Raw genomic sequence first — 26,557 nt, forward strand, 5'->3', positions numbered from 1 at the left:
ACTACTGTACTGTATACAGTAATGTACAGTAAAGCACAAAAAAGCACAACCACTTGTAGAGGATGCATGCACGTGACAATGTACACCAGACACGTGAACTAACTTACATGACTGGACATGCAAACACACGTTCGCATCTTTGAAAGTTCTAAACTTGAAGGTTCGTATGTAGGGGACTTACTGTACTAGCTAATAGAATCCTGGAATACATAAAAAGGATTAATTTATATATCATGTCCAAGTGGAATTTATCCCAGGATACAAAGGTAGTCCAACATAAGAAAATAAATCAATGTACCACACCACATTAATAGGATGAAAGAAAAAAAAAAAACACGTGATAGCTCAACTGATGCGGAAAAATGCATTTAACAATAACCCAACACTCTTTCATGAAAAAAAAACTCTAAACAAACTAGAAATGAAAGAGAACTTCATCCATCTAATAAAGGGCATTTTTGAAAAACCCTCAGCTAACATAATACTCAATGATAAAAGACCGAAAACTTTCCCCTTAAGATGAAGAACAAGGATGCCTGCCTTCACCACTTCATTCAACATTGTACCGGAAGTTCTAACTGGAGGAATTAGACAAGGGAAACAAATAAAAGGCCTCCAGATTGGAAAGGAAGAAGTAAAATTATCTCTATTCACATATGACATGATCTCAAATGTAGAAAATCCTGAGGAATACACACAAGTTAAAGTGCACACACACACACACATTCTTACTAGAACTGATAAGTGAATTTAGCACAGTTGCAGGATATAAAATCAACACACAAAAATCAGTTATATTTCTATATGTTAGTAATGAACAACTTGAAAAGGAAAGTAAGAAAACAATTCCATTTATGACACCATCAAAAAGATTAAAATACTTAGGAATAAATTTAATCAAGAAGGTACGAGACTTGTACACTGAAAACTATAAAATATTGCTGAAAGAAACTAAAGAAAACATAAATAAATGTGAGGACATCCCATGTTTATGGAATGGGAAAATTAACATTGTTAAGATGGCAATACTCCCCAAAGTGATCTACAGATTCAATGGAATCCCTATCGAAATCCCAACAGCCTTTTTTTGCAAAAATAGAAAAGCCAATCCTCTAACTGAGATGGAATTGCGATGAACCCTGAATAGCCAAAATAATCTTGAAAAAGAAAAACAATTTGGAAGTCTCAAACATCTGTTTTTCAGATGTACAGTACAATAAAGCTACAGCAATTGAAACAATATGGTACTGTATATCACAGGGAACTCTACTCAGTATTCTGTAATAACCTATATGGGAAAAGAATCTGAAAAAGAATGGATATATGTATAGGTATAACTGAATCACTTTGCTGCACACCTAAAACTAACACTATATTGTAAATCAACTGTATTTCAATATAAAATAAAATTTTTTAAATAAATAATTTTAAAACACCAGTATGGTACTGGCATAATGAAAAGACATACAGACCAATGGAATAGAACTGAGAACACAGAAATAAACTCTGACATCTAAAGTCAATTGATTTTTGACAAAAGTGCCAAAACCAATTAAGAGAAAAAATGCTCTCTTCAACAAATGATAAACTGGATTTCTACATGAATTTGGACCCCTACCTAACACCATATACAAAAATTAAGTCAAAATGAGTCAAAGATTCTTATCATTTTAACTGCTAAAACTATAAAAAAAAAACCTTAGAAGAAAATACATGGGTAAATTATCATAACCTTGGATTTGGCAGTGGAATCTTAGATCTGACACCCCAAAGCACAAGCAATGGAAGAAAAAGTGAATAAGTTGGATTTCATCAAAATTTAAAACTTCTGGGGCTTCCCTGGTGGCGCAGTGGTTAAGAATCTGCCTGCCAATGCAGGGGACACGGGTTTGAGCCCTGGTCTGGGAAGATCCCACATGCCACAGAGCAACTAAGCCCGTGCACCACAACTACTGAGCCTGCACTCTAGAGCCCGTGCTCCCCAACAAGAGAAGCCACCACAATGAGAAGCCTGCGCACCGCAACGAAGAGTAGCCCCCACTCTCCGCAACTAGAGAAAGCCCACGCACAGCAACGAAGACCCAATGTAGCCAAAAATAAATAAATTAAAAAAATAAATTTTATAAAAAGCATTAAAAAAATCTTAAAAAAAAATTTAAAACTTTTGTACATGAAAGGATACTATCAAGAGAATGAATATACAACATAGAGTATACAGAAAATATCTGCAAATCATACGATATATCTGACACATGTGTAGTAGCCAAAATACTATAACTCAGTCACCAAAAGATAATCTAATTTAAAAATGGGCAAATGGTAATTCCCTGGCAGTCCAGTGGTCAGGACTCCACGCTTCCATTGCAGGGGGCACAGGTTCAATCCCTGGTCGGGGAACTAAGATCCCGCAAGCTATGTGGTGCAGTCAAAAATTTTTTTAATTAAAAAAATTTTTTTAATGCGCAGAAGACTTGAACGCACATTCCTCCAAAGAACAGAAAATGGCCATACAAATGGTGAACATTTGTACAAGCACATGAAAAGATGTTCAACGTTAAGTCATTCAACATTAAGTCATTAAGGAAATGCAAATCAAGATACCACTTCACACGCACTAGGATGGCTTTAATTTTAAAAGTCGGAAAATAAGAAGCATTGGTGAGGAAATGGAGAAACTGGAACCCTCATAGATTGTTGATGATAATGTAAAGTGGTATATATAGCCAATGTGGAAAACAATTTGACACTTCATCAAAAAGTTGAACACAGAATTATCATATGACCCAGCAATTCCAGTCCTAGGTATATATCTAAAAAAATTGAAAACAGGTACTCAAATACTTGTACTCAAATGTTCATAACTGCAATATTCACAATAGTCAAAAGGTGGAAACAACTCAGATGTCCATCAACCAATGATGGATAAAGAAACTGTGGTATATCCATACAATGGAATATCATTCAGTCACAAATTAAATCCATAGATATAGAAAGCAGACTGGTGTTTCCAACAGTATGGGATTTTACTTTGGGGTGCTAAAAATGTTCTGTAACTAGATAGAAGTGATGGTAGAGTAACATTTTAAAGGTACAAAAAGAAGAGGGGTGTGGGACAGGTAATTTTGAAACATGAATTGTAGAATTATTTTTCTCTTTAAACTATGTGCATATATACACTGATAAAAAATTAAAATTATGCATAAAAAGTAGGCATAAAAAGTAAACCATATACATTTAAAAATAACAATGATAGCCTGAATTAAAAATAAACATTGATATTTGTTGGAAGCATTAATGTTCTAATGGCTACATAAAGAGCCTCACTGCAGCCAAGAACATGAACAAGTCTGACCAGGCTTTCCATATGCTATAGGTATTTAGTTAAAAAGTATATAACTCACTTAAAATTTAATGGAACATGCCATTACAAAGATTCCAGTAAGTCATATTTAAGGCTCAAATGATTCTGAGTTTGTAATGAAGTTGATACCCTTAAGTGAGTTAACACTCTCCCAGATACACGAAGCAGTGGGTGGAAAGGGTCAGAGAAAGCAATCATATCCCACTAGCCACAACAGGCAGAAAACTGAATTTTACTTTCAGAGGAGTAATTCATTTGTGTGCTATGAGATTAGAGTTTGCTATGGAAGGAGAGACATACACAATCTTACACACATGTTTCAAATATTTGGCTATAAAATGGTAAGTTTAAGTAGGCAAAAGAGAATAAAATCATGATAATAAAGTCCAGGCAGCTTAGACTTCACTTAAAAGCTTTGTGCCCCTACAGAACAGCAATGAAATCTAGCTGAATCTTGAATTAATTACTTCGAAGGGTTCCAGAGTCCCACTGGCCTTTTTCCTTGTGTAAATGAAACTTTCATAATGAATTAAAACTCTACACTGAAAATAAATTCTAGAGCAAGCTAAGAATAGAAATGAAAGATAAAAGCAAGTCGAACACACAAATCAACTAATAAAAATAAAATTCTGATTAAAGTTTCAAACTTTGAGGAGAAAAAGTTAAATAAGTAAACAACCTGTTAAGAGATTTTTGCCATTAAAAATGCACACATAGACACATACATTCTGGGATCTGGCCCAGGGCCTCTCTAAATCAAGAATAGGAATTTTTGTACTGAAGGGACACTTGTTAACTTGTTGTCATGCAATCATTTTACAGATGAGGACACTGATTTTCAGAGCAGTGAAATATCTTACAACTGGCCACACTAGTAAGTAGTCCCTTCTATAATATTCTACACAGATCATGAACCTTGTTTTGAGTAATTACAAGAGTCTCAAATATCAAAGAAACTGTCTCTATGTTCTACTTACCAAGGTAAGTAAGTATATGCACTTTTAAATAAATGCTTAAATTGCTAGAATTTCCTCTCACAAAACGAAGTTCAGTTAAACAACATATCACTATGTCCCAATTAATCCAGTTAATTGATTTTTCACTATGTACCTACAGAAGCTATACACCAAACCAATTATTTCCAACCATTTCATTATTTCGCATGATTCGCATGATTTCGCAACACTTCCATCAAGCTCCTAGAAGTGTTGTGTGGCATACATGTACTTTAAAATAGAAGCTAATTGAGTTTTACTTTAGAGTAGGTATTTTGGTTTTTGGTTTTTTAGAACTTCATAAAATCCTCTTCTAAGGAATACAGACATGTTGACATCAAGTCAGCCATGCCTCGTACCCAGTTTCTGTGTATACTTTCTCTTCTCTGTAACATAATCACTTGACTTACAGGGTTTTAGGAATTTACTTTTAAAGTTCTATAATTTTCCAGAGGGACAGAGACTCTGGGAACTGCGTGGTTTCCTTGATAAGATTCTAGCAGTATAAAAATGTATTGTTCATTCACCCAGGGGATGAGCACAGAGAGTCAGAGCCCAGTAACAGAGCATCTACATGGAGTAATGGCCAGGCATACGGTGTTGGACCAGGGTGCGGAGGATGTACACCCAGAATAAAGATTCAGAGCATGAACAGGGAGAGTAGGGCACCCTCACACTGGAGAGGGTGGCAGAGGGGATGGGAGACTGGTTACATACAGAGGGACTGATTAAATAAGCAAATACATTAAGGATAATAGAAGCCAGGTTCCTCATTACTGGAGAAGAGAATTAGAAATATGGAAAGGAAGAACACTAAGATGAATACTTTGGTGTTGGACTAGAATTGAAGGTATCATGGTTTTCAGTAGATTAGATAGATAGATAGATAGATACATGACACAGATAAATATGGGTGGAAATATGTGTATATATTACATATGTATATGTTATATATAAATATGTATGTATATAAACAAATGTTTAAGTGTATATATATGCTCAGTTCACTGAGAGGATCTGACAGCAGTGACACCCCAAAACAATAAGCACACCTAGTGCCCAGATTTTGGCTTCTGAATAACATTTTCCACCAAAAGGAACCAAGGCTCCTGAGAGAAAAAGAGCTAATTCCATGGCTTGAGCAGGAGAGTACAGGACGAGCCTGGAACATTTTAGGGAGCCAGAAAGGAAAGAAATGTTCACAAGCGATGGCAATATGTTAAAAAGACATAGAAGTCAGCTTAAAGGGGCTCCTAGCGGCCAAATCTGGGAAAATTTGAGTATCAAAATAAATAGAGTTACAGTTCTGAGTATGTAAGATATAATAAACACATGCCACCCTTTCTCTCCCACTGAATGAATGTTAACTATAAAACCTGAACTAACTGCATGGAGCTATTCAAAGTCTCGGAAAAGAAAAGAACAGAAGGCAGATAGGGGAAGAATACCAGAATTCAAAGTAACACCAACCTGGTAGTGAACTTACCATTCTTTTCCTCTGGTATACCCTAGTCTAAATTAATGCATAGCCAGAAACTAAGCAGTGAGCATTGTGCTTCAGACTGAGAAAGCATCTCTAGTTCTGGCTTGAGTTATTCAGAGAGAGTACAGAAATCCTGTTTTGGTTTTTATTTTTTCTTTCCTCCATTCTCTGTGACTCAGTCCCCAAGCAATTCCATGGTGGCAACAACAATGCAGCTAGGGGAAACCACAAGAATTGAAACTTTGAGGAGAGAAACCTTTCTCTCCATTCAGGGAGCTGCAGTTCCAAGAGGATGGGGAAAAAACATTGCTTTTTTTCTCTCTGACTTCCCACTGGTTGGCCCCAGATGTAGTCCAACTGCAGATATGGAGAGTCACTGGCTGGAGGACTGAAAAGGGTAGCTCAAGGGAACCAGAAACTACTAAAAAGATGATGGAGAGAGGAGCCCAGAAAAGCAACACCATCATGTTGTTTATAAACAGCCTGAGCAAGCATGGATCTAATCCTGATTAGCATACCAAAGACTGTGAGAACTGAACTAAGGGACAGACATCCACTAGTACCAGACTGACCAATGAGTGTCCTGCACATGCAGGACAAATCTGAATAGCACTGCACAGGCTTTGAAAACTAAATTGATATTGGAACCACAGCCCCCAGAATTTGAAAACTGTGGCATGAATTTAACCAGGTTGATTGACAGCTAAAATAAAAACATCAACATTTCTATAAAATTTAGACAAGACCCAGAGGCTCATAACATAATATTCAAAATATCTAGACACAATAAAAAACTAATCTATGAAGACCCTTAAAAATCTCAACTCACATGAAAAAAGACAATGAACAGAAGTTGACAATGAGATGACACAGAATTTGGAATTACCTAGTAAGGACTTTAAAGCAGCCATTATAAAACTGTTTGAACATGCAATTATGAACACTCTCAACACAAACAGAAAAATAGAAACTCTCATCAAATAAACAGAACAGAGATCAGCAAACTGCAAGCTGTGGGCCAACACAGACTATGAGCAAAAATTATTTTTACATTTTGAAAGATTGTTGAAAAGGATTATGCAACATAGACTGTATGTGATTCACAAAGCCTAAAATATATCTTGTCCTTTACAGAAAGTTTGCTAACACCTGAAATAGAAGCTATAAAGAACCAAATGGGAATGTTCACACTGGAAAATATAATAAGCAAAATTAAAAAAAAAAAAACCCAAATACCTCACTGGATGGACTCAATAGCAGAATGGATGTGAAAAAGGAGAGAGACAGTAAACTTGAAAATAGATCAATATAAATTATCCAGTCTAAAAAGCAGACAGGAAAAAAGACTGAAAAAAAGAGAACAGAGCATCAAGTACCTATAAGATTATAACAAAAAAACCCCTAAATTCCCAACCATTGGTGTCCCAGGCACTTGGCCAATAAATAGGTACATGAAAACGTACTCAACATCACTAATCATCAGGAAATTGTAGATCAAAACCACAATGAGATATTACCTCACACCTTTTAGAATGGGTATTATCAAAAAGACAAGAGAGGGGCTTCCCTGGTGGCGCAGTGGTTGAGAATCCACCTGCCAATGCAGGGGACACAGGTTCGATCCCTGGTCTGGAAAGATCCCACATGCCGCGGAGCAACTAAGCGTGTGCGCCACAACTACTGAGCCTGTGTGCCACAACTACTGAGCCCGCGTGCCACAACTACTGAAGCCCACACGCCTAGAGCCCATGCACCACAACGAGGGAAGCCACCGCAGTGAGAAGCCCGCGCACTGCAACAAAGAGTAGCCCCCACTCGCCGCAACTAGAGAAAGTCCACGCGCAGCAACAAAGACCCAACACAGCCAAAAATAAATACATAAAATAAATAAATTTATTTAAAAAAGAATAAAAAAAAAAGACAAGAGATAACAAATGCTACTGAGGATGTGGAGAAAATGGAATCCTTGTAATGCAATGTAAATTGGTAAATTGGTACAGCCACTATGGAAAACACTATGGGTTCCTCAAAAAATTAAAAACATAACTACCATGTGATCCAACCAAAGGAATTGAAATCATAATCTCAAATTGATATCTGCACTGCCACGTTCACTGCAGCATTAGTCACAATGGCTAAGACATGGAAGCGACTTAAATGTCCATTGATGGAAGAATGGATACAGAAAATGTGGTATATGTATACACTGGAATATCATTCAGCTATAAAAAAAAGAAGGAAAAACTGCCAATTGTGACAGCATTGATGAACCTGGAGGACATTACGCTACATTAAAAAAGCAGGTGCAGAGGTGGCACATGCCCGCCTGCCCGGCCCCGTGGCGGCGCGTGACGCTCTCCCCCACCCGGAGCCGACGAGCCCGGAGGCAGGAGGCGGTGGCCGCGCGGCTGCTGTTACTGCTACTGCTGCTGCTGCTGCTGCTGCTGCAGTGGGGCAGGTGGCGGTGACTGGCGGTGACCGAGGTGGCGGCAGTGAGCGATGATTTAACCCAGAGACTGACTCCACTATAGAAACACCCACAGTTCTATCAATGACTGGAGAAAGATAGTGGCAACAGGCAAAGGAAAAACAGCTCTGATATACTAAGGACAATGAGTATGCTAAAACCAAGTGGGCTTAAGGCCCCTACGAAGATCCTTAAGCCTGGAAGCACAGCCTTGAAGACACCTGCTTCTGTTGCAGCTCCAAGAGAAAAAACAATAACCAGTGAAAAAGCATCAAGCACTCCGTCTGCTGAGACACAAGAGGAGTTTGTGGATGATTTTCGAGTTGGAGAGTGAGTCTGGGTGAATGGGAACAAGACTGGATTTATCCAGTTCCTGGGAGAAACCCAGTTTGCACCAGGCCAACGGGCCAGGATCGTTTTAGATGAACCCATAGGCAAGAATGATGGTTCAGTGGCAGGAATTCGGTATTTCCAGTGTGAGCCTTTAAAGGGCATATTCACCCGACCTTCAAAGTTGACGAGGAAGGTGCAGGCAGAAGATGAAGCCGACGGCCTGCAGACAACTCATGCTTCCAGAGCGACTTCGCCTCTGTCCACTTCAACAGCCAGCATGGTGTCCTCTTCCCCAGCCACCCCCTCAAATATTCCCCATAAATCGCCCCAGCCAACCGCAAAGGAACCTTCAGCTATGTCTCAGATCAGCAACCTTACAAAAACCACCAGTGAATCTATTTCCAACCTTTCAGAGGCCGGCTCAATCAAGAAAGGAGAAAGAGAGCTCAAAATTGGAGACCGAGTATTGGAGATGCGGATTTGATCCCTGGTCCAGGAACTGAGGTCCCACGTGCCAAGGGGCAACCAAGTCCATGCGCTCTGGAACCTGCACGCCACAACTAGAGAGAAGACTGTGCACGGCAGCTAAGACCCAATGCAGCCAAATAAATAAATATTAAGGGGAAAAAAAGCAGGTGCAAAAGGACAAATATATTACATGATCTGACTTATATGAGGAATTTAAAATAGTCCAACTCATAGAAACACAGAGTAAAATGGTAGCTTCCAGGGGTGGAGGAAGGAGAAAATGAGGAGGTATTAGTCAAAAGGTACAAAGTTTCAGTTATGCAAGATGAATAAGTCCTAGAGATCTACTTTACAGCATATTGCCTGTTAACAATACTGTATTGTATACTTAAAATTTTTCTAAGAGGGTAGATCTTATATTAAGTGTTCTTATAAAAATAATAATAAATAAAGAGGGTGGTAGGAAACTTTTGGAGGTAATTAATATGTTTATGGCACGGATTGGTGGTGATGAATTCTCAGATGTATACTTACCTCTAAACTTGTCAAACTTTATAGATTAATTATGCAGTTTTTGGTTTGTCAATCACACCTCAATAAAATTGTTTAAAAAAATGAAGCTCGGCAAATCCCTAACAGGATAAGTCCAAAAAAAATCATGCTCAGACACACCATAAGCTAACTGCTGAAAACTAAAGACAAAGGAATAATCATGAAAACAAATAGAAAAGCAATGCAATTCTTATAAAGGAACAATAAAACCACTATATCACAACTCTAATAGGTAAAAGTAAAAGGACTGACCATACCAAGTGTTGGTAAGGATGTAAAGCAACCTGCACTCTCATATGCTGCTGGTGGGAGCATAAAATGGTTCAACCTCTTAGGAAAACACTGTACTAGTTTCATAAAATGTTAAACATACATCTAACATATGACTCAGCCATTCCACTCCTACGATACCCAAGAGAAATAAAAACATATATCCACACAAAAACTTATACATGAATATTTAAAGCAGTTCTATTTGTATTAGATTTAAAAACAGCTAAAAACTGGAAAAAATCTGAATATACATCAACAGATGACTGGATAAACAAATTGTGGTATATCCATATAATAGAATTTTACTCTGCAATAAAAAAGAACAAACTATTGATATGAAAAAACACATGGATAAATCTCAAAATCATTATACTGAGTGAAAGAAGTCAAATCAAAAAAAGGATATACTGTATGATTCCATTTACATAAAAATTCCAGAAAATGCAGACAAATTTATAAAGACAAAATTAATCAGTGGTGCCTGGGTATGAAGGAGGTGGCAGGGGAGGGGGAAGAGGAAGGACAAAAGAAATCTTTTGGGGGTTATGGAAAGGCTCATAATCTTGATTGTAATGATGGTTTCATGAGTGTATACATATGCCAAAACTCATCAAACTGTACAATTTAAATGTATGTGATTTACTATACCTCAATAAAGCTCTTCTGAAAATGCCAATTTCATAAAAGATAAAGGCAAATTACTAAGGATACTAAAGAGACAGAACAACTAAATGCAAAGCATAACCCTGAACTGGATCCTGGGCTGGAGGGAAAAAACATATGCTATAAAGTACAATTAGGACTTCCCTGGTGGCCCAGTGGTTAAGATGCCATGCTTCCAATGCAGGGGGCACAGGTTTGAACCCTGGTCAGGGAACTAAGATCCCACATGCCGCATGGCCAAAAAAAAAAATTATTAAAAAAATTAATAATAAAGTACAATTAACAAAATTAGAATATGGATTGTACACTAAAGAATTTATGGGACTTCCCTGGTGGCACAGTGGTTAAGAATCCACCTGTCAATGCAGGGGCCATGGGTTCAATGCAGCCAAAAAATAAATAAAATAAAATAAAAAAGCTTTAGGACATGCCCTTAAAAAAAAAAGAACTTATGAATGTTAAATTCCTTGAATTTGATCACTTTACTGTGTTTATAAAGAGGGGCTATTCTATTCTTAAGAAATATACACTGAAGTACTAAGCAGTAAAGCTGCCTGATGAGCGCAATCTTCTCTCAATAAAGAAAACAATATGATGTATCAAAATTTATAGAAAAAAACACACGCAAATCTCAATTGATTAAAAATAAAGCATTTCACAAAGTCCAACAACCTTTCACAATAAAAACACACAAACAAGGAATACAAGGTAACTTCTTCAACATGGTGAAAGCTGTATATGAGAAACAGCTAACATCATATTCAATGGTGAAAGACAGAAAGCTTGTCCTCTAAAATCAAAAACAAGACATGATGCCAGCTTTCATCACATCTATTCAACTTAGTACTGGAAGTTCTAGTCAGAGCAATTAAACAAGAAAAAGAAACAAAAGACATCCATATTGGAAAGGAAGAAGTAAAACTATCTCTATTCACAGGTGACATGATCTTCTATGTATAAAATCCTAAAGAACCTTTTAAAAATGTAGAGGTAATAAATGAATCCAGCAAAATTGCAGGTTACAAAACCAACACACAAAATCAGTTACATTTCTATACACCAGAAATGAGCAATCAATTAAGAAAATTAAGAAAAAAATCCCATTTACAATATCATCAAAAAGAATAAAATATTTAGGAATAAACTTAACCAAGGAGGTGTAGACTTGTACACTGAAAACTAGAAAACACTGCTGAAAGAAATTAAAGACCTAAATAAACAGAAAGACATCTCACTCTCATGGGTTGAAAGACAGTATTGTAAAAATGACACTATCCAAAGAGATACATAGATTCAACGTAACACCTATCAAAAGCTCAATAGCCCTTTTTGAAGAAATTTTAAAAACCTATGCTAAGGGCTTCCCTGGTGGCACAGTGGTTGAGAGTCTGCCTGCCAATGCAGGGGACATGGGTTCGAGCCCTGGTCTGGGAGGTTCCCACATGCCGTGGAGCAACTGGGCCCGTGAGCCACAATTGCTGAGCCTGCGCGTCTGGAGCCTGTGCTCCGCAACAGGAGAGGCCACGATAGTGAGAGGCCCGCGCACCGTGATAAAGAGTGGCCCCGCTTGCCGCAACTAGAGAAAGCCCTCGCACAGAAATGAAGACCCAACACAGCCATAAATAAATAAATAAATAAAACTTAAAAAAAAAACCTATGCTAAAATTCATATAGATTCTCAAGGGACCCAGAGGAGCCAAAATAATTTTGGAAAAGAACAAAGTTGGAAATCTCCCACTTCCTGATTTCAAATGTACAGTACAACCAAGTTACAATAATCAGTGTGATACTGGTATATAAATAGACATATAGACCAATACAATACAATAGAAAGCACAGAAATATAACTGATATCTATGGTCAAATGATTTTTTTTTTAGATGGTGAAGATTTTAGTTTATTTTATTTTTTTAACATCTTTATTGGAGTATAATTGCTTTACAATAGTGTGTTAGTTTCTGCTTTGTAACAAAGTGAATCAGTTATACATATACATATGTTCCCATATCTCTTCCCTCTTGCGTCTCCCTCCCTCCCACCCTCCCTATCCCACCCCTCTAGGTGGTCACAAAGCACAGAGCTGATCTCCCTGTGCTATGCAGCTGCTTCCCACTAGCTATCTACTTTACGTTTGGTAGTGTATATATGTCCATGCCACTCTCTCACTTTGTCCCAGCTTACCCTTCCCCCTCCCGGTATCCTCAAGTCCATTCTCTAGTAGGTCTGTCTTGATTCCCATCTTGCCCCTTAGGTTCTTCATGACCATTTTTTTTTTTTGGATTCCATATATATGTGTTAGCATACGGTATTTCTTTTTCTCTTTCTGACTTACTTCACTCTGTATGACAGACTCTAGGTCCATCCACCTCACGACAAATAACTCAATTTCGTTTCTTTTTATGGCTGAGTAATATTCTATTGTATATATGTGCCACATCTTCTTTATCCATTCATCTGTCGATGAACACTTAGGTTGCTTCCATGTCCTGGCTATTGTAAATAGAGCTACAATGAACATTTTGGTACATGACTCTTTGAATTATGGCTTTCTCAGGGTATATGCCCAGTAGTGGGATTGCTGGGTCGTATGGTAGTTCTATTTGTAGTTTTTTAAGGAACCTCCATACTGTTTTCCATAGTGGCTGTATCAATTTACATCCCCACCAACAGTGCAAGAGGGTTCCCTTTTCTCCACACCCTCTCCAGCATTTATTGTTTCCAGATTTTTTGATGATGGCCATTCTGACTGGTGTGAGGTGATACCTCATTGTAGTTTTCATTTGCATTTCTCTAATGATTAGTGATGTTGAGCATTCTTTCATGTGTTTGTTGGCAATCTGTATATCTTCTTTGGAGAAACGTCTATTTCGGTCTTCTGCCCATTTTTGGATTGGGTTATTTGTTTTTTTGATATTGAGCTGCATGAGCTGCTTTAAATTATGGAGATTAATCCTTTGTCAGTTGCTTCCCTTGCAAATATTTTCTCCCATTCTGAGGGTTGTCTTTTGGTCTTGTTTATGGTTTCCTTTGTTGTGCAAAAGCTTTTAAGTTTCATTAGGCCCAATTTGTTTATTTTTGTTTTTATTTCCATTATTCTAGGAGGTGGGTCAAAAAGGATCTTGCTGTGATTTATGTCATAGAGTGTTCTGCCTATGTTTTCCTCTAAGAGTTTGATGGTGTCTGGCCTTACATTTAGGTCTTTAATCCATTTTGAGTTTATTTTTGTGCATGGTGTTGGGGAGTGTTCTAATTTCATTCTTCTACATGTAGCTCTCCACTTTTCCCAGCACCACTTATTGAAGAGGCTGTCTTTTCTCCACTGTATATTCTTGCCTCCTTTATCAAAGATAAGGTGACCATATGTGTGTGGGTTTATCTCTGGGCTTTCTATCCTGTTCCATTGATCTATATTTCTGTTTTTGTGCCAGTACCATACTGTCTTGATTACTGTAGCTTTGTAGTATAGTCTGAAGTCAGGGAGCCTGATTCCAGCGGCTCCATGTTTCGTTCTCAAGACTGCTTTGGTGGGCTTCCCTGGTGGCGCAGTGGTTGAGAATCCGCCTGCCAATGCAGGGGACATGGGTTCGAGCCCTGGTCTGGGAAGATCCCACATGCCGCGGAGCGGCTGGGCCCGTGAGCCACAATTACTGAGCCTGCGCATTCTGGAGCCTGTGCTCCGCAGCAAGAGAGGCCACGATAGTGAGAGGCCCGCGCACCGCGATGAAGAGTGGCCCCCGCTTGCCACAACTAGAGAAAGCCCTCGCACAGAAACGAAGACCCAACACAGCCATAAATAAATAAATAAATAAATAAATAAATAAATAAATATTTTTTAAAAAAAAAGACTGCTTTGGCTATTCGGGGTCTTTTGTGTTTCCATACAAATTGTGAAATTTTTTGTTCTAGTTCTGTGAAAAATGCCAGTGGTAGTTTGATAGGGATTGCATTGAATCTGTAGATTGCTTTGGGTAGTAGAGTCATTTTCACAATGTTGATTATTCCAATCCAAAAACATGGTATATCTCTCCATCTATTTGTATCATCTTTAATTTCTTTCATCAGTGTCTTATAATTTTCTGCATACAGGTCTTTTGTCTCCTTAGGTAGGTTTATTCCTAGATATTTTATTCTTTTTGTTGCAATGGTAAATGGGAGTGTTTTCTTAATTTCACTTTCAGATTTTCCATCATTAGTGTATAGGAATGCCAGAGATTTCTGTGCATTAATTTTGTATCCTGCTACTTTACCAAATTCACTGATTAGCTCTAGTAGTTTTCTGGTAGCATCTTTAGGATTCGACAAGGATGCAAGAACATTCACTTGGGAAAGAATAATCTCTTCAACAAATTGTACTAGAATAATTGGATATCCACATGTAAAATAATGAAGTTAGACCCTTACCTTACACCATACACAAAATTAACTCAAAATGGATCAAACGCCTGAATTTAAGAGCTAAAGCTGTAAAACTCTCAGAGAAAAATATAGGGGAAAACCTTCATGACCTTGAATTTGGTCATAGTTTCTTAAATATGACACCAAAAGCACAGGCAACAAAAGAAACCGATAAATTGTACTTCATCAAAATGAAAAAATTTTGTTCATCAAAGGACACTATCAAAAAAAGTGAAAAAAAAAAAAGTGAAAAGACAACCCACAAAATGGGCAAAAATACTTGCAAATCATATAAGGGTTTAATATCCAGACTATATAAAGAAGTCTTACAACTCAACAACCAAAAGAAAAACAGCCCTATTTTTCCTGAAGTATAGTTGATTTTAACAATGTCATGCTATCAGGTGTACAGCACAGTGATTCAGATATATATACATATATATACACATATATATATATATATACGTTTGCATATATATATACATATATATATGTATATTATATATACATGTGTGTGTGTATATATATATATATATATATATATATATATATATATATAGAGAGAGAGAGAGAGAGAGAGAGAGAGAGAGAGGGATTCTTTTCCCATATAGGTTATTACAGAGTATGGAGCATAGTTCCCTGTGCTATACAGTAGGTCCTTGTTGGTCATCTATTTTATATAAATAGTAGTGTGTATATGTTAATCCCAACCCCTAATTTATCCCTCCCCCCACTTTTCCCCTTTGGTAAACAAAAGTTTGTTTTCTATGTCTCTGAGTCGGTTTGTATATTGTAAATAAGCTCATTTGTATCTTTTTTTTTGGATTTCACATATAAGCAGTATCATATTTGTCTTTGTCTGGCTTACTTCACTTAGTATGATAATCTCTATGTCCACCCATGTTGCTGCAAATAGCATTATTTCATTCTTTCTTATGGCTGAATAATATTCCATTGTGTTCATATATACATATACACACACACACACACACACACACACACACACACATCTTCTTTATCCATTCATCTGTTGATGGACACTTAGGTTGCTTCCATGTCTTGGCTATTGTAAATAGTGCTGCAATGAACATTGGGGTGCAAGTATCTTTTTGAATTATAGCTTTCTCCGGATATATGCCCAGGAGTGGGATTGCAGGATCGTATATGGTAACTCTGTTTTTAGTTTTTTAAGGAACCTCCACACTGTTCTCCATAGTGGCTGCATCAATTTACATTCCCTCTGACAGTGTAGGAGGGTTCCTTTTTCTCCACACCCTCTCCAGCATTTATTTTTAGACTTTTTGATGATAGCCATTCTTTTTAATTTTTTAAAAATTTATTTATTTATTTATTTATTTATTTATCGCTGTAATGGGTCTTCGTTGCTGCGCACAGGCTTTCTCTAGTTGCGGCGAGCAGGGGCTACTCTTCGTTGCAGTGCACAGGCTTCTCATTGCGGTGGCTTCTCTTTTTGCGGAGCACGGCCTCTAGGTGCACGGGCTTCAGTAGTTGTGGTACGTGGCCTAGTAGCTGTGGCTCGCAGGCTCTAGAGTTCAGGCTCAGTAGTTGTGGCACACAGGCTTAGTTGCTCTGCAGCATGTGGGATCTTCCTGGACCAGGGCTCGAACCCTTGTCCCCTGCATTGGCAGGCAGATTCTTAACCACTGCGCCATCAGGGAAGAACCTCGATGATGGCCATTCTGACTGGAGTGAGGTGATACCTCACTGTAGGAAAAACAACCCAATTTTATTTATTTATTTTTTTATTTAAACAACAGAATTTATTTCTTACAGTTCTGAAGGCTAGAAAGTCCAAGATCAAGGTTTAGCCAACACTCTTCTATGGTGAAGGCTCTCTTCCTGGTTTGCAGACAGCTTCCTTCTTGCATGGTGGGGCAGAGGGTGCGAGGAAAGCAAGTTCTCTGGTGCCTCTTCTTATAAGGGTACTAATCTCATCACGAGGGCCCTACCTCGTCTAAACCTAATTACCTCCCAAAGGTGCTATCACCAAACACATTGAGAGTTAGGGCTTCAGCATCCGAACTCGGGGCAGAGGGGACACAGTTCAGTTCACAGCATTTTGTAAAAACTGGCACCAGAAGAAATGCTAATTTCTTTTAATGTTCAGCAGCTTATAACACCATTTATAACAACATTTAACTTGATATTAATACATTTGTAATCTTAAAAAAACAACCGAATTTTAAAAGAGGCAAAGGACTTTAATAGACATTTCTCCAAAGAAGCTATATAAATAGCCAATAAGCACATGAAAAGATGCTCAATGTCATTAGATATCAGGAAAATGCAAACCAAAGGCACAATGAGAAACCACTTCACACCTACTAAGATGGCTAGAATAATCATTTTTTTTAAGCCCAGAAAATAACAAGTGTTGGTGAGGATGTGGAGGAACTAGAACCCTCATTCAACTGCTGGTGGGAATGTAAAATGGTGCAGCCACTATGAAAAACAGTTTGGTGGTTCTTCAAAAAGTTAAACATAAAATTACCATGTTACCAACCATTCCAGTCCTAGATATATATCCAAAAGAATTAAAAACAGGGATTCGAACAGATACTTGTACATCAATGTTCATAGCAGCACTATTCACAATAACCAAAAGGTGGAAACAACTCAAGCATCCATCAATTCATGAACAGATAAACAAAATGAGGTATATACATAAAATGAAATATTATTCAACCATAGAAAGGAATACAGTTTCGATACATGCCACAACATGGACCTTGAAAATATTAATGCTAAATGAAATAAGCCAGACATAAAAGGATAAATACTGTATGATTCCACTTATATGAAATATTTAGAAGAAGCAAATTCATAGAGACAGAAAGTAAATTAGAGGTTAGCAGGGGAGGCAGTAATGAGGAGTAATTGTGTAATAGGTACATAATTTCTATGGGTACAGAGTGGTGATGGTTGTACAACACTGTGAATGTACTTAATGCCACTGAATTGTACACTTAAAATGGTTAAAATGGCAAATTTTATATATTTTAGCACAGTAAAAATTATAGTAGAATATCAGCAAATGAATATAAAAAGAAGGATGGAATTAGAAAAATAGCCAGTTGTCAACCTTCACAGTACTAATTTAGGCAAGAAATCTCCATGGATGGTGCAAGTGGGATGAGAAATTGGATTTTACATAGTCTCAAAGTATCACCTCACAAAACACTTAGAAATAACAAAGGGAAAAAATACTTAAGTTTACATAGGCGAAACCTGGAAGACACCATTTTAACTAAGAAATCCAAGTTAGCACCACCAACAATAGAGTAAATTGATCCTGCATGCCACCCAATAGAATCACTTCTATGATCTTTTGGCCCCAAATTCATAACCTGGTCTAATCATGAGGCAACTTTGAACAAACCTTAATTTGGTAAGCATGGGGGAACTGGGAAGGGTTTAAGGGTTCAAACTTGCAACTAATAGATAAGTTCTAGAAATCTAATGTACAACATAGTGATTACAGTCAACAATACTGTGCTATAAATTTTAAAATTGCTAAAAGACTAGAGCTTAACTGTTCTCAACACAAAAAAATGATATTTATGTGACATGATAAAGGTGTTAGCTAACACTACTGCAGTAATCATATTGCAACATATAAGTGTACCAAATCAACATGTCATACACTTCAAATTTATACAATATTATATGTCAATTATATCTCAATAAAATTTCTTTTTACTTTTTAAAAAACAAATTAAGTCACATTCTACAAAATGACTGTTCTGTAATCTTCAAAACTGTCAAGGTCATGAAAGTCAAGGCAAGAGTGAGAAAGTGTTCCACTGAAAGAGACTGGCGACTAGGTGAATCCTAGGTTGAATCCATTCTGTGTAAAGAACAATATTGAGAAACTTGAACGGGGTCTCTGGTAAAAGGGTATACAGGAGTTCTTTGTACTATTCCTATAATAGTTTTGTAACCCCTGAGGGGTGGCTGAGAAGGGGGAGGGGTTCCCACACCTGGAGGGACCCTCAGGGGCTTGGATCAGGGGTGAGCGCACCCAGGATTTCCCCTGCTCAAGGCTGGGGAAGTCTGCCCGGCTCTCTGGCAGGGTCTTACGCCCTCAGAGGCCCCCTCTGTGCTGTGTTGGTCCTGGGAGTGTAGGGGGAGAACAGGAGAGGCCAGGGGTTGGGGGGAGAAGACAGGCAGTCAGGAGGGCCCCTCCAGGACCAGAGGGGTGGGAGAGGAGTGGAGGGCCCCGCCCACCCAAGCCCGGGAAACCTGCTGGGCTCCCAGGCCGGGTCCCCCACCCTCAATGGCCCCCTCGAGGCCATGTGGGTCCTGGGGGCATAGGAGGGAGGCTAGGGAGATCAGAGGTGGAGAGCACGCCAGGGCCCCTTCAGTTCCTTTGAGCCTAAGCCCCACCCCCTAAACGCCCCAGGGCCTTTTCCAGCCCTGTGGGTCCTAAGCATAGGCCCCGCCCACCATCCAAACCCTGCCCCTGCTTAGGCCCCACCCACCACAGCCATGGCCTTTTCCACTTTTTCTTTTTTCTCCTCCTCTTTTTTACTATTGTGGTTCAGTTTTACCTTCCAGTTGTTGTTTCATCTATATGTTTATCTTTATATTCTTCATAACGTATCTGTTAGTTTCCTAGTCTAATTTTATTTTTTACTTTGTTATTGTTCTTTTTTTTTTTCCCACCCCGTGTGACTTGCAGGATCTTGGTTCACAAGCCGGGGGTTGGGCTGAAGCTCCTGCGGTGGGAGTTCCAAGTCCGATCCACTGGATTAACAGAGAGCCTCAGACCCCAGGGAATATTCATAGGAGTGAGGTCTCACGGAGGTCCTCATCTCAGCACCAAGACCCAGCTCTACCAAACAGCCTACAAATTCCAGTATTGGAAGCCTCAGTCCAAACAACCAGTAAGACAGGAACACAATCCCACTCAACAAAAAAAAAAAAAACACAGACAGCAAAAAAATACATCACAGACGAAGAAGCAAGGTAAAAACCTACAAGACCAAATAAATTAGGAGGAAATAGGCAATCTACCTGAAAAAGGATCAGAGTAATGATAGCAAAGATGATCCAGAATCTCAGAAATAGAATGGAGGCACGGATTGAAAAATTACAAGAAATGTTTAACAGGGATGAACAACACAATAACTGCAATGAAATATACACTAGAAAGAATCAATAACAGAAGAACTGAGGCAAAAGGAAGAATAAGTGAGGTGGAAGACAAAATGGTGGAAATAACTGCCAAGGAGCAGAATAAAGAAAAAAGAATGAAAAGAATTGAAGACAATCTCAGAGACCTCTGTGACAACACTAAATGCACCAATATTCAAATTATAGGGGTCCCAGAAGAAGAGAAAAAGAAAGGGTCTGAGAAAATATTTGAAGAGATTATAGTCAAAAACTTCCATAACGTGGGAAATGAAATAGTCACCAAGTCCAGGAAGTGCAGAGAGTCCCATAAGGATAAACTCTAGGAGAAACACATCAGGACACATATTAATCAAACTAACAAAAATTAAATTCAAAGAAAAAATATTAAAAGCAGCAAGGGAAAAACAAAAAATAACATACACAGGAATCCCCATAAGGTTATCAGCTGATTTTTCAGCAGAAACTCTGCAGGCCAGAAGGGAGTGGCAGGATACACTTAAAGTGAGGAAAGAGAAGAACCTACAACCAAGATTACTCTACTCAGCAAGGATTTCATTCAGATTCGACGGAGAAATCAGAAGCTTTTCAGACAAACAAAAGGTAAGAGAATTCAGCACCACCAAACCAGCTTTACAGCAAATGCTAAAGAAACTTCTCTAGGGGGGAAACACAAGACAAGAAAAAGACCCACAAAAACAAACCCAAAACAATTAATAAAATGTCAATAGGAACATACATATTGATAATAACCTTGAATGTAAATGCATTAAATGCCCTAACCAAAGGACACAAACTGGCTGAATGGATACAAAAACAAGACCCATATATATGCTGTCTACAAGAGACCCACTTCAGACCTAGGGACACATACAGACTGAAAGCTAAGGGATGGAAAAAGATATTCCATGCAAAGGGAAATCAAAAGGAAGCTGGAGTAGCAATACTCGTATCAGATAAAATAGACTTTAAAATAAAGACTCTTACAAGAGATAAGGAAGGACACTACAAAATGATCAAGGGATCAATCCAAGAAGATATAACAATTATAAATATGTATGCACCCAACATAGAAGCACCTCAATACATAAGGCAAATGCTAACAACCATGAAAGGTAAAATCGACAGTAACATAATAATAGTAGGGGACTTTAACACGCCACTTACACCAATGGACAGATCATGCAAACAGAAAATAAATAAGGAAACACAAGCTTTGAATGACACAATAGACACAGATAGATTTAACTGATATTTATAGAACACTCCACCCAAAAGTGGCAGAATACACTTTCTTCTCAAATGCACATGGAATATTCTCCAGGATAGATCACATCTTAGGTCACAAGTCAAGCCTCAGAAAATTTAAGAAAATTGAAATCATATCAAGCATCTTTTCTGACCACAACGCTATAAGATTGCAAATCAATTACAGGAAAATATCTGTAAAATACACAAATACAAGGAGGCTAAACAGTGTGTTACTAAATAACCAAGAGATCACTGAAGAAATTAAAGAAGAAATTTAAAAAATACAGAGAAACAAATGACAATGAAAACACGACGACCCAAAACCTATGGGACACAGCAAAAGCAGCTCTAAGAGGGAAGTTTATAGCAATTCAATCTCACCTCAAGAAACAAGAAAAATCTCAAATAAACAATCTAACCCTATACCAAAGCAACCAGAGAAAGAAGAAAAAAGAAAACCCAAACTCAGTAGAAGCAAAGAAATCATAAAGATCAGAGCAGACATAAATGAAACAGAAATGAAGAAAACAATAGCAAAGATCAATAAAACTAAAAGTTGATTCTTTGAGAAGATAAACAAAATTGATAAATCCTTAGCCAGACTCATCAAGGAAAAAAAAGGAGAGGATGCAAATCAATAAAATTAGAAATGAAAAAGGAGAAATCACAACTGACACTGCAGAAATACAAAGGATTATAAGAGACTACTACAAACAACTATAGGCCAATAAAATGGACAACCACGAAGAAATGGACAAATTCTTGGAAAAGTACAATTTTCCAAGACTGAACCAGGAAGAATTAGAAAATATAAACAGACCTATTACAAATAATGAAGTTGAAACTGTAATTAAAAATCTTCCAACAAACAAAAGTCAAAGACCAGATGGCTTCACAGCCTAATTCTATCAAACATTTAAAGCAGAGCTAACACCGATCCTTCTCAAACTCTTCCAAACAATTGCAGAGGAAGGAACACTCCCAAATTCATTCTACGAGGCCACCATCACCCTGATACCAAAACCAAAAATATATATCACAAAAAAAGGAAAATATAGACCAATATCACTGATGAACATAGATGCAAAAATCCTGAACAAAATACTAGCAAACAGAATCCAACAACATATTAAAAGGATCATACCCCATGATCAAGTGGGATCTATCCCAGGGATGCAAGGATTCTTCAATATACGCAAACCACTGTGATACACCATATTAACAAATTAAGGAATATAAACCATATGATCATCTCAATAGATGCAGAAAAAGCTTTTGACAAAATTCAACACCAATTTATGATAAAATCTCTCCAGAAAATGGGCATAGAGAGAACCTACCTCAACACAATAAAGGCGATATATGACAAACCCACAGCAAACATCATACTCAACGGTGAAAAACTGAAAGCGTTTCCACTAACATCAGGAACAGGACAAGGATGTCCACTCTCACCACTCTTATTCAACATAGTTTTGGAAGTCTTTGCCATGCAATCAGAGAAGAAAAAGATATAAAAGGAATACAAATTGGGAAAGAATTAGTAAAACTGTCACAGTTTGCAAATGACACGATATTGTACATAGAAAATCCTAAAGATGCTACCAGAAAACTGCTAGAACTAATCAAGGAATTTGGTAAGGTTGCAGGATACAAAATTAATGCACAGAAATCTCTGGTATTCCTATACACTAACAACGAAAAATCAGAAAGAGAAATTAAGGAAACAATCCCATTTACCATCACAACAAAAAGACGAAAATACCTAGGAATAAACCTACCTAAGGAGGCAAAAGACTGGTACTCAGAAAACTATAAAACACTGATGAAAGAAATCAAAGATGATATAAACAGACGGAGAAATATAACATGTTCTTGGATTGGAAGAATCAATATTGTGAAAATGACTATACTACCCAAAGCAATCTACAGATTCCATGCAATTCCTATCAAACTACCAATGGCATTCTTCACAGAATTAGAACAAAACATTTTACAATAGGTATGGAAACACAAAAGACCATGAATAGCCACAGCAATCTTGAGAAAGAAAAACAGAGCTGGAGGAACAGGCACCCCAAATTCAAACTATACTACAAAGCTACAGTAATCAAGACAGTATGGTACTGGCACAAAAACAGAAATATAGACCAATGGTACAGGATAGAATGCCCAAAGATAAACCCATGAACATATGGTCACCTTATCTTTGATAAAGAGGCAAGAATATATAATGGAGAAAAGACATCCTCTTCAGTAAGTTGTGCTGGGAAAACTGGACAGCTACATGTAAAAGAATGAAATTAGGACACTCCCTAACACCATACACAAAAATAAACTCCAAATGGATTAAAGACCTAAATGTAAGACCAGACACTATAAAACTCTTAGAGGAAAACATAGGAAAAACACTCTTTGACATAAACCACAGCAAGATATTTTTTGACCCACCTCCTAGAGTAATGGAAATAAAAACAAAAATAAACAAATGGAACCTAATGAAACTTAAAACTTTTGCACAGCAAAGGAAACCATAAACAAGACAAAAAGACAACCCTCAGAATGGGAGAAAATATTTGCAAATGAAACAACAGACAAAGGATTAATCTCCAAAATATACAAACAGCTCATGGAGCTCAAAATCAAAAAAACAAACAATCCAATTAAAAAATGGGCTGAAGACCTAAATAGACATTTCTCCAAAGAAGACATACAGATGGCCAAGAGGCACATGATAAGATGCTCAACATCACTAATTATTAGAAAAATGCAAATCAAAACTACAATGAGGTAACACCTCACACCGGTCAGAATGGCCATCATCAAAAAATCTAGAAAGAATAAATGCTGGAAAGGGTGTGGTGAAAAGGGAACCCTCCTGCACTGTTGGTGGGAATGTAAACTGATACAACCACTATGGAGAACAGTATGGAGGTTCCTTAAAAAACTAAAAATAGAACTACCATATGACCCAGCAATCCCACTACTGGGCATATACCCTGAGAAAACCATAATTCAAAAACGGATATGTACCACAATGTTCACTGCAGCACTATTTACAAATAGCCAGGACATGGAAGCAACCTAAATGTCCATCAACAGATGAATGGATAAAGAAGATGTGGCATATATATACAATGGAATATTACTCAGCCATAAAAAGAAACAAAATTGATATATTTATTGTGAGGTGGATGGACCTAGAGTCTGTCATACAGAGTGATGTTAAGTCAGAAAGAGAAAAACAAATACTGTATACTAACATATACATATGGAATCAAAAAAAAATGGTACTGATGAACCTAGTGGCAGGGCAGGAATAAAGACACAGACATAGAGAATGGACTTGAGGACACAGGGTGAGGAAGGATAAGCTGGGACAAAGTGAGAGAGTGGCATGGACATATATACACTACCAAATGTAAAATAGATAGCTAGTGGGCAGCTGCATAGCACAGGGAGATCAGCTCGGTGCTTTGTGACCACCTAGATGGGTGGGATAGGGAGGGTGGGAGGGAGTCTCAAGAGGGAGGGGATATGGGGATATATGTATGCATATGGCTGATACACTTTGTTGTACAACAGAAGCTAACACAGTATTATGAAGCAATTATACTCCAATCAAGATCTATTAAAAAAAAAAAAGAAAAAACCCATATCACTTTTTCAAAAACCCTTTCTAGTAAAGAACAAAGGAAGCAAAATATTTCAAAGCTTCGCTAAGTAAGTACATCTGATCTAAAATATAATCTCTAAAGGATCACATGAAATAGTAATGATTCTTCCTAGAACTTGATATAGCATATTTTCAAATGCTTAGAGAATAAAGGCAGAGATTTCACTCACCATATTGGGCAGCCTCATCAACATATCTTTACAGTGCAGTATACATGTAGATGCTCTTGGAAAATCCTCTTGAGCAATTGCCTGGGAAAGCAAAAAAATGTCAGTAACTGGTTAAAATGAAATAACAAGCTATTTGTCTATAAGTCAAATCTAACATATTTTTAACTGGTGTTAAAAAGTCTTAATTTCTTTTCTAATCTTCTTAGCAATGCTAACTGGTTGAGCTAAACATAACAGCCAGCTCAAAATACAGAGAAATAAGTGATAAGAATCTTGGGTAAGACAAAGTTGACACTGAATGACAAGAGTTATTTCATTTTTCTGGAAATATCAAAATTGGTGTATTATACAATCTTATGTTATTATATTATGATATAATGCCATGTCTGAGAGATGTTTCCCCAGCTTGAAGAGCTCTTGTATTTATCTCCACATTAGAGGAGTTTTTTACATTAAATAGCAGTCTTTTGTCCTAAAACAGGCTCATAGTAACTTCATAGTCTGAAATGCTGTGAACATCTGCTATGAAAGGCAGTTTAGTGCAATCCTATCTTGGAGCTAGAAGAGCTACTCTGATATTTATTACTTATAACCTTGAACCTTATGCTCTCATGGCTTTAGCTTCCTCATCTATAAAACGAGGATACTGTACTAGATTATCTCTTAAGATTTCTTTCAGTTCTACCATTATATGACACTCAAATGAACGAAAACATCAATCACACGTTACTTCCACACTTATAGAAGAGGCTTGTTTCAGTCATTAAAGAATTTAGCTGGTGAGGCATATTAAAAGAAACGTGGACATATACAAAAAAATAATTTTCTGAAGTACCTTCTCGGGGCAAAAACCCCTACATTCACTATTTTCTTTTCTCTTCCTTATGTGGTGTCAAATATTTTTGTGCTTTGGATAATAAAAGAATTGAGTAGAGAGAAGAAAAGATGAAGAATGTAAGAAGCCAGCTTCTCTCTAGTTTTCTCCTCTATCTGCTTGCTGAATCTTAAGCTTGACATTTTGCTGAGTAGATACCCTTCTCTAAGGCATTAATAGTAGATTTTGTTAAAGGAGAAAAAAAAACTGTAAGCACAAGAACCTCAATAAGCCAAATCTCAATTATCTATAGAGATTACAAAATAATATTCCCATCTATACAAATAAATGTTTGATGAATACGTGCTAATTGATACATTATTCAAGGTGAAAAAAATCTTATTATAAAGGAGATACACTGAGTGACAAACATCATATCAGAGGAGGATGCTTTCTGTTCTTAAAAGATATAAAACAATACAAGCCTTTAATAGTCAAAGAA

At 37.4% G+C, this 26,557-nt stretch overlaps 2 protein-coding genes across 2 annotated transcripts in view; one reads left to right on the forward strand and one right to left on the reverse strand.

Moving 5' to 3' along the window:
* TEX11 (testis expressed 11) overlaps positions 1-26,557 on the reverse strand; it is a 362,907-nt gene that overhangs the window by 254,710 nt on the left and 81,640 nt on the right. The window contains exon 8 of the mRNA XM_059910602.1: positions 25,242-25,322. Coding sequence (XP_059766585.1) covers positions 25,242-25,322 — 81 coding nt within the window. The remainder of the gene's footprint in view (positions 1-25,241; positions 25,323-26,557) is intronic.
* On the forward strand, positions 8,452-9,123 carry LOC132357863 (CAP-Gly domain-containing linker protein 1-like). Its single transcript, XM_059911698.1, is given in 1 exon segment — positions 8,452-9,123. A coding segment is annotated over 1 exon segment (672 nt).

Source organism: Balaenoptera ricei, chromosome X, assembly GCF_028023285.1.
Source record: "Balaenoptera ricei isolate mBalRic1 chromosome X, mBalRic1.hap2, whole genome shotgun sequence".
Classification (NCBI taxonomy): domain Eukaryota; kingdom Metazoa; phylum Chordata; class Mammalia; order Artiodactyla; family Balaenopteridae; genus Balaenoptera; species Balaenoptera ricei.